Source organism: Misgurnus anguillicaudatus, chromosome 12 (assembly GCF_027580225.2).
Source record: "Misgurnus anguillicaudatus chromosome 12, ASM2758022v2, whole genome shotgun sequence".
NCBI lineage: Eukaryota > Metazoa > Chordata > Actinopteri > Cypriniformes > Cobitidae > Misgurnus > Misgurnus anguillicaudatus.
The window spans coordinates 22977788-22991011 of NC_073348.2; the positions used below are offsets into that span (position 1 = coordinate 22977788).

Genomic DNA, 13224 nt, shown 5'->3' on the forward strand with positions numbered 1-13224 from the left:
ATATAAGGCTTTGTTTATTCCGTTGCTAGGGTACTAAGTTTGGTTGCTAGGGAGAAAATTGGCATCCCATAATGATCACCCTTCAAGCCACAAGTAAAACGGTCCAACCCCCGTGTCTCTAAGATGTTCTGAAGCGGAGATATAAGGCTTTGTTTATTCCGTTGCTAGGGTACTAAGTTTGGTTGCTAGGGAGAAAATTGGCATCCCATAATGATCACCCTTCAAGCCACAAGTAAAACGGTCCAACCCCCGTGTCTCTATGATGTTCTGATGCGGAGATATAAGGCTTTGTTTATTCCGTTGCTAGGGTACTAAGTTTGGTTGCTAGGGAGAAAATTGGCATCCCATAATGATCACACTTCAAGTCAAAAGTAAAACGGTCCAACCCCCGTGTCTCTATGATGTTCTGAAGCGGAGATATAAGGCTTTGTTTATTCCGTTGCTAGGGTACTAAGTTTGGTTGCTAGGGAGAAAATTGGCATCCCATAATGATCACCCTTCAAGCCACAAGTAAAACGGTCCAACCCCCGTGTCTCTAAGATGTTCTGAAGCGGAGATATAAGGCTTTGTTTATTCCGTTGCTAGGGTACTAAGTTTGGTTGCTAGGGAGAAAATTGGCATCCCATAATGATCACCCTTCAAGCCACAAGTAAAACGGTCCAACCCCCGTGTCTCTATGATGTTCTGAAGCGGAGATATAAGGCTTTGTTTATTCCGTTGCTAGGGTACTAAGTTTGGTTGCTAGGGAGAAAATGTGCATCCCATAATGATCACCCTTCAAGCCACAAGTCAAACGGTCCAACCCCCGTGTCTCTACGATGTTCGGATGCCGAGATATAACTGTTTGAATTTTATGTTGCTAGGGTGCTAAAAAGTGGTTGCTAGGGGCGTGGCTTAATAACTCTGTAAGAATCCTGAGAGACTGATTGGATGCCTGAGTAAAATGAGCCCACCCCCATGTCTCTATGACAGTGTGATGCAAAGATATCCATCTGGGCATTTTATAATGGCAGTCTATGGGAGATGTTGCTAGGGTGCCCAAAATGGTTGCTAGGGGCGTGGCTTAATAGCTTTGGAGAGATCCTGAAAGACTGATTGGATGCCTGAGTAAAATGAGCCCACCCCCATGTCTCTACGACACTCTAGAATGAAGATATTCCTTCTGGGATGTTTTTATTTCCCTTATATGGGCGTGTTTCCTGCCCCATTATAAGTCAATGGGGAAATTTGGGGGCCTCTTACACCCCAGGGGTACAGCTTACACCCCTATGTGATGCATGTTCTTACAGAGCCTGCCAGCCTCTTCAACTGTGATAAGCTACAAGTTTCTACAAATTTTTCGTTCGCAGCTATGACCCGTCAAAGTTGGTCGTAATGTTAAGTCAATGGAAATTTTGGGGTGTTTGAGCCCCCCGTTTAGGAATTCGGTAGGTCCCATCAGTTAGAAAAGTCATAGCATAAATCTACGTACCAGTCTTAAAAGTTTTGTAAAGTTTTGTGGGTGTAGCTTGAAAGCTCTAGGAGGAGTTACAGTCAGAAAAAGTGGGGATCAGAAGAAGAATAATAATAAGATTAAGATGAATAACAGTATGTTGGCTTTTTCAAGCCAACATAATAATAAGCTTAGATCGAAGAACAGTATGTTGGCTTTGTCAAGCCAACATAATAATAAAAAGCCCAGTAACAACAGTACAGCGCATTTTCAATGCACTGTAATTACAACCTAACGAGCTGGGTTTGTTCCTTTTTGACCCAACACTGGGTTGAAAATAACCCAGCATTGTTAAGAGTGTAGTTCAACACTGTATATAGGTGCTATAGCACTTAATGTGGTTCAATTATGATTTCAAGCCAGTGTTAAACCACTTTTAGTGCTATTAATTGTATTGAACAAAAGTCCATATAAAGAGGATATATATACTGCTCTCCTTGTGTGTTTCCATATGCGTGAACACAATTTAGCAGCAAGCCAAACTCCCTTCAAATAAAGACTGGAGTCAGGGTGTAGTTTTCAAAAAACTCCTGATGTTTACTCCAATATGCTTCAAAGGAGAGTGAAACTATCAAAAACAATACACAAATAAAGTGCTTTTAGTAAACAGAATGTAAAATATATACACAATATACAGGCTAACAGAGCAGAGTTACCAGTTAAGCAATTGGTGTATAAAACAACACTTAATTATTACCAATATAGCATAGAAAATAAAGAAAATATCCTCAATTTACACATTTTACAAAAATTACTTACTGACAATGCTTTCGAAGGCATAAACATTAAAGAAAACTGAAGCAGCAGTCACATGGAGCTTACTGTCTGAGAGAGTTGAGCAAACTGAAACTAAAATGGCTGCTCCCTTGCTTAGTCAGGTAATTTTCAAAATTAAAGTCCCAATTAAGAAACCGAAAACACTTGTTCCAATGAACATAACACTCCCCGCCTGACATCTATAAAGATGTCATCTATAACCAACTGTTTTCTTATTTTCTGAGCAGGAGAATGACTTCAGATATAGGCCTCAAGAAAGTTTTGCTGGACCCTTCTTTAGTCACTTTAAGTTCAACTTTTCGAACCTTTCCATCTTGACCAGGGAAAACACTTGTGACAAGTGCCATAGGCCATTCATTTCGAGCTACTTGATTGTCCTTTAGTAGTACTATGTCACCTTCCTGGATGTTTGGGTATGGATCCTGCCATTTGTGACGAACTTGCAGTGTTTGCAGATATTCCTGTTTCCAGCGACACCAGAATTGGTTGGCTAGGCTCTGTACTTGCCGCCATTGGCGTTTGTAGATGTCCTTTTCGGAGAAGTTTCCTGCCGGAGGCGGAGAACCTGCCTTTTGTGTTAAGAGCATCGCTGGGGTAAGTATCAAGGGTGAGTCTGCATCCATACAAACAGGTACTAGAGGTCTACTGTTGATAATGGCTGCCACTTCCGCCATAAGTGTACAAAGCACTTCATCAGAGAGGTTAGAGTGTCCTTCCCGCATCAGCATTGAGTCAAGAATTCTACGAGCCAGACCAATCATTCTCTCCCATGCGCCTCCCATATGGGAGGAGTGTGGTGGGTTGAAAGCCCATGTGCATCCTTCGTTATTGATGTATCTTTGCACTTTTGTTTCTTGAACTACTTTGTGGAATTCAAGCTCGTTGCAAGCACCAATGAAGTTGGTTCCACAGTCAGATTGCAGTTGTTTTGCAGGGCCACGGATCGCGAAAAACCTGCGAAGTGCATTAATACAACTTGAAGAGTCCATAGACATAATGACTTCAATGTGAACCGCACGGGTGCTCATGCAGGTAAAAAGTACTGCCCAGCGTTTACTGAGAGCTTGACCTCCTCTTGTGCGGCGAGCTACCACTGTCCAAGGGCCAAAGACATCTAAGCCGGTGTAAGTAAAGGGTGGTGACACACTAAGTCGTTCTGGTGGCAAGTCTGACATTTTCTGCATTTCTAGTTTACCACGAAGTTTACGGCAAGTTACACATGCATGAAGAATACTGCTTATACATCTCTTGCCTCCAATAAGCCATAAACCAGCGGCACGAATAGCCCCCTCTGTGAATATGCGGCCTTGGTGCTCCACACGTTCATGGTAGTGCTTTATGAGTAACTCAGAAATGTGATGCTTGCCAGGTAAGATGACTGGGTTTTTTTCAGGGTAGCTTACATCTGCAAGTTTTAATCTGCCTCCGACCCGGAGTAGGCCATCTTCATCTAAGAAAGGATTCAGCTTTGAGAGTGGAACTTTGCTGCTTATGTTTCCTCCCTTAGTGAGTGGTTCTAGGTCCTTGCTGAACGACTCCTGTTGCACAGAGTGGATTATCACATTCTTGGCTTTTAACAGCTCACTTACAGTGTGTGCTTGTGAACAAAGGTGCCAACCGCTGCATCTGTTGGATTCATTGGAAGATCTAAAAGAGCAAGCTACATGGATGAGCGATGCAATGGCTCTTTGTAATGATTTCCAAGAGGAGAATCTCTGAAATCTGTCCGAGGTGAGTTGTTTATCCTTCATTCCTGTGATACAAGCTGTCACAATTGGCCTGATTTCTGTATCTGAATCTGGGTCCACAAGCGCAAAATTGTCTGTCATAATGAAGTCATCTTCATGTGGCTTATGCAAGAATGCCGGACCTGTAAACCAGTTAGATTTCACGAGTTGAGATGCATGGATGGACCTGGAAGCAATGTCAGCAGGATTGTGCTCTGTGGGTATGTATCGCCACTGCTTTGGTTCTGAAAATTGTCTGATTCTCTGTACTCTGTTGTGGACATACACGTAGAAACGTTTAGTTTCGTTATAGATATAGCCGAGTACAATTTTGCTATCACAGTAGAAGGTAATAGCATCCGGTTTGAAGTCAATCTCTTGAACAATGAGTTCTGCTACCTCCACTGCTAAGACTGCTGCACAAAGCTCTAATCGGGGTATGGTAGGCTGGTTTTTTGGCGTCAATTTTGCTTTCCCTAAGACGAAGCCAATGCTGATCTGTCCATCTCCATCTACTGCCCTGAGATAAGCTACGGCTCCGATGGCTTTTGTCGACGCATCAGAGAAAACACAGATTTCTTTGTGATTTGCTTCTGAATGAGAGTTGGGTGTGTAAGGACGAGGAATGTGAAGGTTTTGCAAGTCTTTCAATGAATGTCTCCATGTTTCCCACTCACCACGTTTCTCTTGTGGCAGTGGTTCATCCCAGTCTATTTCTTCAATGGATAGCTCTCTGAGTAAAAACCTCCCCTGTATAGTGACAGGAGCCACAAGACCGAGAGGATCGAAGAGACTGTTGATTATGGATAGGACACCACGGCGTGTGAATGGTTTGTCGTTGACTGATACTTTAAATGTAAATGTGTCAGTCGCAGTTTCCCAATTCAGACCAAGGCTGCGTTGTGTAGGCATAGTTGTTCCACTAAGATTGAGGTCTTTGATTTCTTTTGCATGATCTTCAGTTGGGAATGCTTTGAGTACATGAAGACTGTTGGATACAATTTTGTGCAGCCGCAGGTTTGATTCAGAGAGGGATGCTTGTGTCCTCTTCAGTAGGTCTATAGCTTCCTGTTCAGTTGGCAAGGAAATTAATGCATCATCCACATAGAATCCACGTTCCACAAAGTGTCTGGTGTCAGGACCGTGTTGCGGCGCACCCTTCTCTGCTGCTCGTCTTAGGCAGTAAATTGCTACTGCCGGGGAAGTGCTGTTGCCAAACACGTGGACTTTCATCCTGTATTCAACAATGTCCTTGTTAAGGTCATTATCACGGTACCACAGGAAGCGTAGGTAGTCTCTATGATCTTCTCTCACAACAAAACAGTGAAACATTTGTTGTATGTCTGCCATCACCGCTACACACTCTTTCCTGAAGCGCATCAAGACACCAATGAGGCTGTTATTAAGGTCTGGTCCGGTGAGGAGTACATTATTGAGAGAGATGCCTTCATGCTGTGCGCTGGAGTCAAATACTACCCTGATCTGATCAGGTTTTTTGGGATGATAGACTCCGAATAGTGGTAAGTACCAGCATTCTTTTCCCTTTGGTAGTGGAGCTGCAAGTTCTGCATGGTCACTGTCGAATAGTTTTTGCATGAAGGTTGCAAACTGTTCTTTCATATCTGGCTTCCTCTCTAGTGTACGTCGCAAGGAAGAGAGGCGTCTTAAAGCTTGTTCTCTGTTGTTTGAAAGAACTGGCCGTGGAGACCTAAAGGGGAGAGGTGCCACCCAACTGTTGGAATTATCCTGGAAAGCTTCTTTCTCCATAATCTTTAGAAAGACTTCATCCTCGATGGAGAGTGCAGACTTATTGTCATTCTCTGATCTTATAAATAGAGTCTGGCCAAGATTGTCTTTGTTCATGTTCCAGTGGGTTTCAAAGTCATGAGCTGTATGCAGAGCTGTTAAGTTGCTGGTGATCTTTTCTTTAATGTGTACGTGACTCGTACAAGGAATAAACAGTGAGGGTCTTCCATTTTCTAGGATGTTTGTCTTGAAACTGGAAACACTGGGCTTGTGCACATCTCCTAAGCATACTTCCCCAACCAAAACCCATCCTAGGTCCAGTTTTTGACCAAATGGTGTGTTGTTTGGGCCATTCATTTGTTTCCTCACTTTGTGAACTCTGAGCATGTCTCGTCCGAGCAGTAGGAGGATGTGGGCTTCAGGATCCAGAGCTGGAATTTCAGATGCAATATGCTTGAGGTGAGGTTGATGGAGAGCGGCTTCGGGTGTCGGAATTTCGTCGCGGTTGTTGGGTATTTCATCACATTCAATTAGTGTTGGAAGAGCAAAACTAATTCCACCGTTTGCTGCTTCAATCCGATAGCCATTTGCTCTTCTTCCTGAACACTCAATCAACCCTGCACATGTCTTTAAGCTGTAAGGCGATGCTATGCTATTGATGTTGAATATGTCGAAAAATCTTGATCTGGCCAGAGATCTGTTGCTCTGATCGTCAAGCATAGCATACATCTTTACCGCATTCTCAGGATGACCTTCAGGAAACACATTGACGAGACAGATCTTGGAACAAGATTTTGTGGAAAGGCCGTGACAAACTTCAGTGCAAAGGGAGCTCACTTCTTGTGTTGTTGGAATTTCTCCTGCATCCTCCCCGCCATGCTGTAATGAATGACTTTGGGTTTTTGGTGTCCATGAGGGTGGACCAGGATGCAGAGCTGAGTTGTGACTGTCACTATTGCATTCATCACACTTTAGAATGACTTTGCAATCACGAGCGAAGTGTGATGATGATGAGCAGCACCTGAAGCAGATCCCTTGCTCTTTTAGATATGCTTTTCGGTCGTCGATTGTTTTCAATCTGAAGCCTCGACATTTCCTTAAAGGGTGGGGTTTGTTGTGGATTGGACAGAATTTAGCTGGATCGTCTCTAGAAGGCATTTTATCTTGAGATGTACTATGAGAGATTTCAGTCTTGTGTACCAACACTGGTGTCTTGAAGTTAGTGCGTTTCACAGTGAGTCCTTCATACGGAGGGCGGTAACTACTGGAAAAGGCAAAGCTTGGATCGTTACGTGTTTTAGCATGATTGCATATGAACTGAGTAAAGAACGAGAAAGGAGGGTAAGTGACACCAAATTCTTCTTTGTACTTTGAGCCTTGAGAAATCCATTTCTCTTGTAAGGAATATGGCAGTTTTTCAACAATAGGTCTGATACCTCGAGCAGTGTCTAAGTAGGCTAAACCTGGTAGATAGCCGTCTTCTTTGGCTGAGAGCAGCTCCATTAAAAGATCTCCGAGCTCTCTTAGTTTGAGGTTGTCTTTACCTGAAATCCTGGGAAAACTGTCTAACTTCTTAAACAGTGCACTTTCGATTACTTCAGGTGAGCTGTAACATTCATCAAGTCTGTTCCAGACCATTTTCAAGGCTGTGTCTGGGTTTCCTATGTGAACTGCTCTGAGACGTCTCACGTATTCTGAAGATTCTTTACCAAGCCACTTTGACAACAAGTCTAGCTCCTCGCTGGCTGTAAGACCCAAGTCTTTGATAGTGTTGATAAAAGAGGACCTCCAGGCTCTGTAACTTTCAGGGCGATCATCAAAGCATGTTAAACCACTGCTCACTAGCTCACGACGTGCAAGAAATTTCACAAGGTCTATCATGTCTGAAGTTTCTGAGTGTTGTGGCAAATATCTTGATACACCACTGCACTGTTGCTGCCATTTATTGCTGACTGGTTTTTCTATTGACTCCTCTTTCATGTTTCTCGGGAGTTTTACCTTTTGCAGTTTTGGCGCCCTTAGAGATGAAGAACATGCATCAAGTACGACATACTGGCTATCATTCACATGCACCATATTTGGTTCAGTTTGAGGGGTAAACTGGTTCTGATCCGTTACTTGGTCTGGTTCAGATTTGCAATCATGAGGCTGATCTGTAGCTAAGTCGGCCTGCTCGTTGAGATATGTAGCTTGGTCCCTGACATAATCGCAAACACGTTTTTCTGTGCTTTGTGCTGATGAAGAGTGACTTTTCCTTTCATATGGCTCCTCATCCTCATACTCTGCTGCTGCTTCTAATATATCTGCTTCTGCACTTGCAGCTGCAGCCTCTTTTTCCAGATGCAGGGCTTCCAAGTTAGCTTGTAGCCTGGCTGTGTCCACCTTAATTGCAATTTCTCTCTCTGCAAAAGTAACACGTGCTCGTGCAGCCTCTGCCTTAGCTCTAGCACGTGCTGCTGCAACACCAACTGAAGATCTTGAGGACCTTGAAGTTCTTATGGAACTTTTAGAGGATGCGTCAGATGTTTTGTTACCTTTACTTTGTATCTTCTCTGGTGTGGTCTCTTTTGGATACTTTTCAGCCATGATGCTCGCTACTTGCTGCTGTATGCTTCTGCTAAGATATTCAGCCAGCTGAGTTTATGTCATTTCACTATACTGCTCTCCTTGTGTGTTTCCATATGCGTGAACACAATTTAGCAGCAAGCCAAACTCCCTTCAAATAAAGACTGGAGTCAGGGTGTAGTTTTCAAAAAAAAACTCCTGATGTTTACTCCAATATGCTTCAAAGGAGAGTGAAACTATCAAAAACAATACACAAATAAAGTGCTTTTAGTAAACAGAATGTAAAATATATCCACAATATACAGGCTAACAGAGCAGAGTTACCAGTTAAGCAATTGGTGTATAAAACAACACTTAATTATTACCAATATAGCATAGAAAATAAAGAAAATATCCTCAATTTACACATTTTACAAAAATTACTTACTGACAATGCTTTCGAAGGCATAAACATTAAAGAAAACTGAAGCAGCAGTCACATGGAGCTAACTGTCTGAGAGAGTTGAGCAAACTGAAACTAAAATGGCTGCTCCCTTGCTTAGTCAGGTAATTTTCAAAATTAAAGTCCCAATTAAGAAACCGAAAACACTTGTTCCAATGAACATAACAATATATTTTATATAATACAATATAAAAAGATGATCCTCTCCGAGGGCAGGGTCCTGTCCCAAATGGCCATTAGTCAAGTATTTAACGTCAGATCGCCTTTTTAGTCTGTAAGATGGAAATATGCCATACATAGACAGTGTGGGAACATTATTAATAATCATGTTCTTCTGACTGACCACACAAGTTCTGCTTTTATTGAATATATTCAGACTAAAATCATTTAAGCTTTGTGACATTGTGTACTCTGTTAATCTGTTGTCCTAAAACTCTCTTTAAATATAAAATGTAATACTTTATGATTCATATCTCTAAAAGAAAGCAGAAGCTTTTTATCAAAAGTGACAGTGCATTCAGTGCAACATGTGTTTTCCCTAAGGATCGAACCTATGACCTTTGCACTAATGCAATGCTCTATCCATCAGAGCACATACTGTATACGAGTAAGCATATTGTTTTTTTAATGAAAATCCTAAAGCAATCCATCTGAACTGCATAAACAAGGCATCTTGTGGCGACGGTGTGTTTTCTCCAAGTGGAGCTCTGTAGGTCACAGCAGGTCGTGATAAACAGAGAAAAGTGTGTCATGCATTCTGCTGATTAAAGTTCAGCTTTCAGTATCTCTCTAAAGACATTCCCCGTGAGCTCATTTCATTGGTGCACTGCAGGGAAAATATTCTGTTTGGTTTTTCCTGTTTATATGATCAATGAGTCAGACATTTGTGTATATGCTTTTTGCTGCTGTATACAATCTTGTTATTTGCCTTATATGGTTGACCCACACCTTTAACATTTTGGAAAACAAAGAGCCCAGGCCTGGACAGTCGAACATAAGGTCACGCTGACACGTTAATAAATCTTTAAAGACAACTTAAAATGAAATTTGAGGTCTTAGGTTTATCAGATATGAGGCACAATTGCAAAATGCAAGCTGCCTTCCCTTCCAATGTATACATTCTCAGATAAATATTACAAAGCTGTGGGACAGCTACCCCGGTGAAAAAGTAGTACACTTCCATAGTGTACTTATAGTGCTTTATTTTCGCCCACTAATTTTGTACTTAATATACTAAAAATTCTTCTTACGATGTTCTTAAGATCATCTTAGTGTACTTTATTAAATTCAATGAATCTTTTTTTTTCAGTGTAATGTTTATTTTATAAATATTAAAAAATATAAATGAGGAGAATCAGGGAAAATTTCATTTTAATATAACACAGCAACATTTATTGTACCTTCGACCCACGGCCCTCAGTCAGGTTTGATTTTTGGCCCTTGCAGGAAAAAGTTTGGGCACCCCTGTTCTAGAGGTTTCACATACTTTTAAAATGTAAATGTGGTTTTATTATGTTCAGTTATACCAAAGGCCTGTTGAATGCTTTATTCTGATTGGTTGAGAAATGGTCCACAGGTACGCATTGTTTTTCGATAAACGCATACCTGACCTGTCAAATATCTTAAAATAAACACCAGAGCAATGTCTAAGCAATGTCTGTGGTTTCCGTGGGATGAGCCGAAAATAATTGACTCTGGTTCTTTAATTTTTTGATAATAATAACTCAGCTTCCTGTCGTGATGCATTACCATCTTGGGTGTGCATTATTTTAGAATAATTCAATGGCACATCGTCAATTATTCCTTATTTAATATAGACATTGGACATATTAAGTGTACCCTAGGCTATAACTGTACTTAAAAAAAACACTGTAGAGTCAAATAAAAAATCAATTTGATCTTGCTCACATAGATGCCTTAAAGGTCCAGATCTCTAAGTCATTGAGAGCACTTTGGCAAGAAAGGAAAATTGATTTTTGGCAATAAAGCAAATGTACGATTATGCATATGTGCACGTCTCCATCTGCTGGTCAATGTAGGATTTGTATATTTTGAATAAGTTTGTCTGTCTGTCTGTCTATCTATGTGACAGTGTAGTTCAGTTGTACAGACAGTGGAAACACAGTAACCACAGCCCTCAAAATGATGAAATGGAAACATATGGAAAAATGTTCCCATCAAAAACTTTGAGCTTTTATGGGAATGAGTATAAATAAACAAGTTTACCCCAGAACAAATGATACTAAAACGTTATTATTGAATATTAAGTGGCTTTTATTTTGCAATGTTATGATAAATTAAAGCAGCCTCATTTCTCTTTCATCAGATAAACATAGAAGGCAGGATTGAAAGCAGCTGGAAAAATATACAAGACGAATACTTCAAGTTTATTATTCTAGCAACAATTTAGGGGGTGAAACTACTTGACTAGCTTACATTCAACTGTTGTAAAGATGTTTGGCAATATTAGACTTAGTGTCAGTGAGAATAAACTTATTACCACTCATACAGAACAGACAGCTGACATCACTGCCAGTGCAAAGAAGCTGAAATAAGCACTATTGCAGTTAATTGAGTTTACATCAACCCCTCCTGCAACATACACTGAAAAAAATGATTCATTGAATTTAATCAATTTTTTTAAGGTAAGTGGTTGCAATCAATATATTTAAGCTACATTTAAACAAAAAAGATTAGTAACGTAAAATAAAATATAAAACGTTTGTTTAAATGTAGCTTAAATAAATTGATTGCAACCACTTACATTAAAAAAATTGATTAAATTCAATTAATCATTTTTTTCAGTGTACAGTATGTTACAAATGTGCTGTATAATTCCTGTGACAGATCAGGGCTGGGTTTTCATTCATGACATTTTACCTCCAAAGCACGTATAGCACAGTGACTAAAATTTGATTAAATACCAGCCCATTCTATTATTTAAAGATATGAATACATTATCAGCATCCATTGCTGTGTTCTTGTCTTCATTTGAATAAAGAGGTGCATACATAAACTGTGCCACTAAAATACAGACATCATGAAGGTGTTGTGCTTTATAATATATGGATGTTTTGAACTGTGGATACTCTCCCAGAAATTTATTTGTAGTAACATACTAAAACTATTGGGGAAACATTTGCAATGTTTAGTTTTGCTGCATTAAAATGGCTTTTATAAATAGACTATCATCACAATAATGTGTATTACTAGATTTAAACAAAGGATTTGGATTTACTTTCAGTCGATTTTTAGTAATTTTGATTCTTTTCTGTTTGTTGCCAATACGATTCTGAAGGAGGATTGAGAAAAACTGTACGTCTGTACAAAGGAAACCCCTCGAGGCCCTGCAGAGATTCTGCCGGGAAACACTTTCATTTTTGTCTTAGCCTCTCTTTTTATCTTCACAGTCCTGTGGGTCCTTTTACCACACACATCATTCCAGAAGAATATAAAACTGTAACAAAAATGCCTTTGGGAGACACTAAGGCAAGATTTATCCTGGAAGATTTTTTCTGTTGTTTGCCTCTCATTGTGCTAGAAAAACAATGGTGACACTTGCTAAATATGTGTGAATTCGCATTGGACCCTCCGTGCTGAACGTTCAATTTAATAGCGATTTAAAGTTTAACCCCATGATACAGCAGCAATGTCGAAAAACTGATTTCCTAAACTGTACTTGTGTCAAAATCGCTTTTATTTTATACAGGTAGGGAGCCATTTAAAATACTCAAAACAATACATTACAAATAAACAAATCCTATGTGACAACTTCATTTAAAAAGTTTAGAGTCATCGTTTATAGGAATAAATCACTTAATTTGACTGGCCTAACTGACACATGGTTGCACAAAAGAAATTCAGCCTTCAGTCCTTTGCCGAAAAACACTAAATGGTTTTCTAAATCTCAAAAGCTAACAAAAATCACACTTTTGTAGCACATTTATCAGTGGCGGCTCGTGACTGCTCATCCGAGGGGAGCAAATTCAAAATATGTGTCATGTGTGTTGCTTGCGTTTTCAAAATACGTGTTTGTTGCGTCATGTGAACCATAACGTGCCTGTTGCACACGCGTCAAAAATGTTCATGACAAAAGAGACGCTCACGTTCACAAAATACACGCAAGACACTCCCTTAACAGTAAACTCTTTATCATAAACCCTTTAGACGCATCTGCAGCAGGCACTTATTTTGACAAAACACGTGATGCACATACATCCACTCGACGCGCAGAACACAAATCTTGAAATAAGGAACAACCCACATGACGGGCTACATACATGTTGTGACGAACTTCGCATCGAGCACCCACGAAAAAATTGATGAACAATGCTAAATTTAGTCTTGATGAAGCTGAAGCAGTTTAATGGTTATTGTCGGATTTTAAGGAAAAGTAGTTTGTTTAAAGTGTTTTTATAACAATCACTCTCCTTTGGTCCATTAACTTTCTGTTAAATGCAGCCTTTAGAGATATC

The 13224-nt window shown here is 40.2% G+C and overlaps 1 protein-coding gene across 2 annotated transcripts; it reads right to left on the reverse strand.

Annotated features, from left to right (window-relative positions):
* Nucleotides 1-1917: 1917 nt before the first annotated feature.
* Nucleotides 1918-8844, reverse strand: LOC129426596 (uncharacterized). Of its 2 annotated transcripts, XR_012372553.1 has the most exons (3): nucleotides 8735-8844; nucleotides 2252-8543; nucleotides 1918-2060 (listed from the first exon to the last, which is right to left on the reverse strand). XR_012372553.1 is itself a non-coding variant. In XM_073874131.1 (2 exons), the coding sequence occupies exon 2, from the start codon at nucleotides 8326-8328 to the stop codon at nucleotides 2482-2484; it is 5847 nt and encodes a 1948-aa protein (XP_073730232.1). In that variant the 5' UTR covers nucleotides 8329-8543; nucleotides 8735-8844; the 3' UTR covers nucleotides 1918-2481. The 2 variants fall into 2 exon arrangements, 1 of the variants encoding a protein (XP_073730232.1); XM_073874131.1 differs by having other exon boundaries at nucleotides 1918-8543.
* Nucleotides 8845-13224: the final 4380 nt, after the last annotated feature.

Coding starts and splice junctions, on each gene's coding strand:
- LOC129426596 (XM_073874131.1), bottom strand. CDS start 8,328: ATGGCTGAAAAGTATCCAAAAGAGACCACACCAGAGAAGATACAAAGT.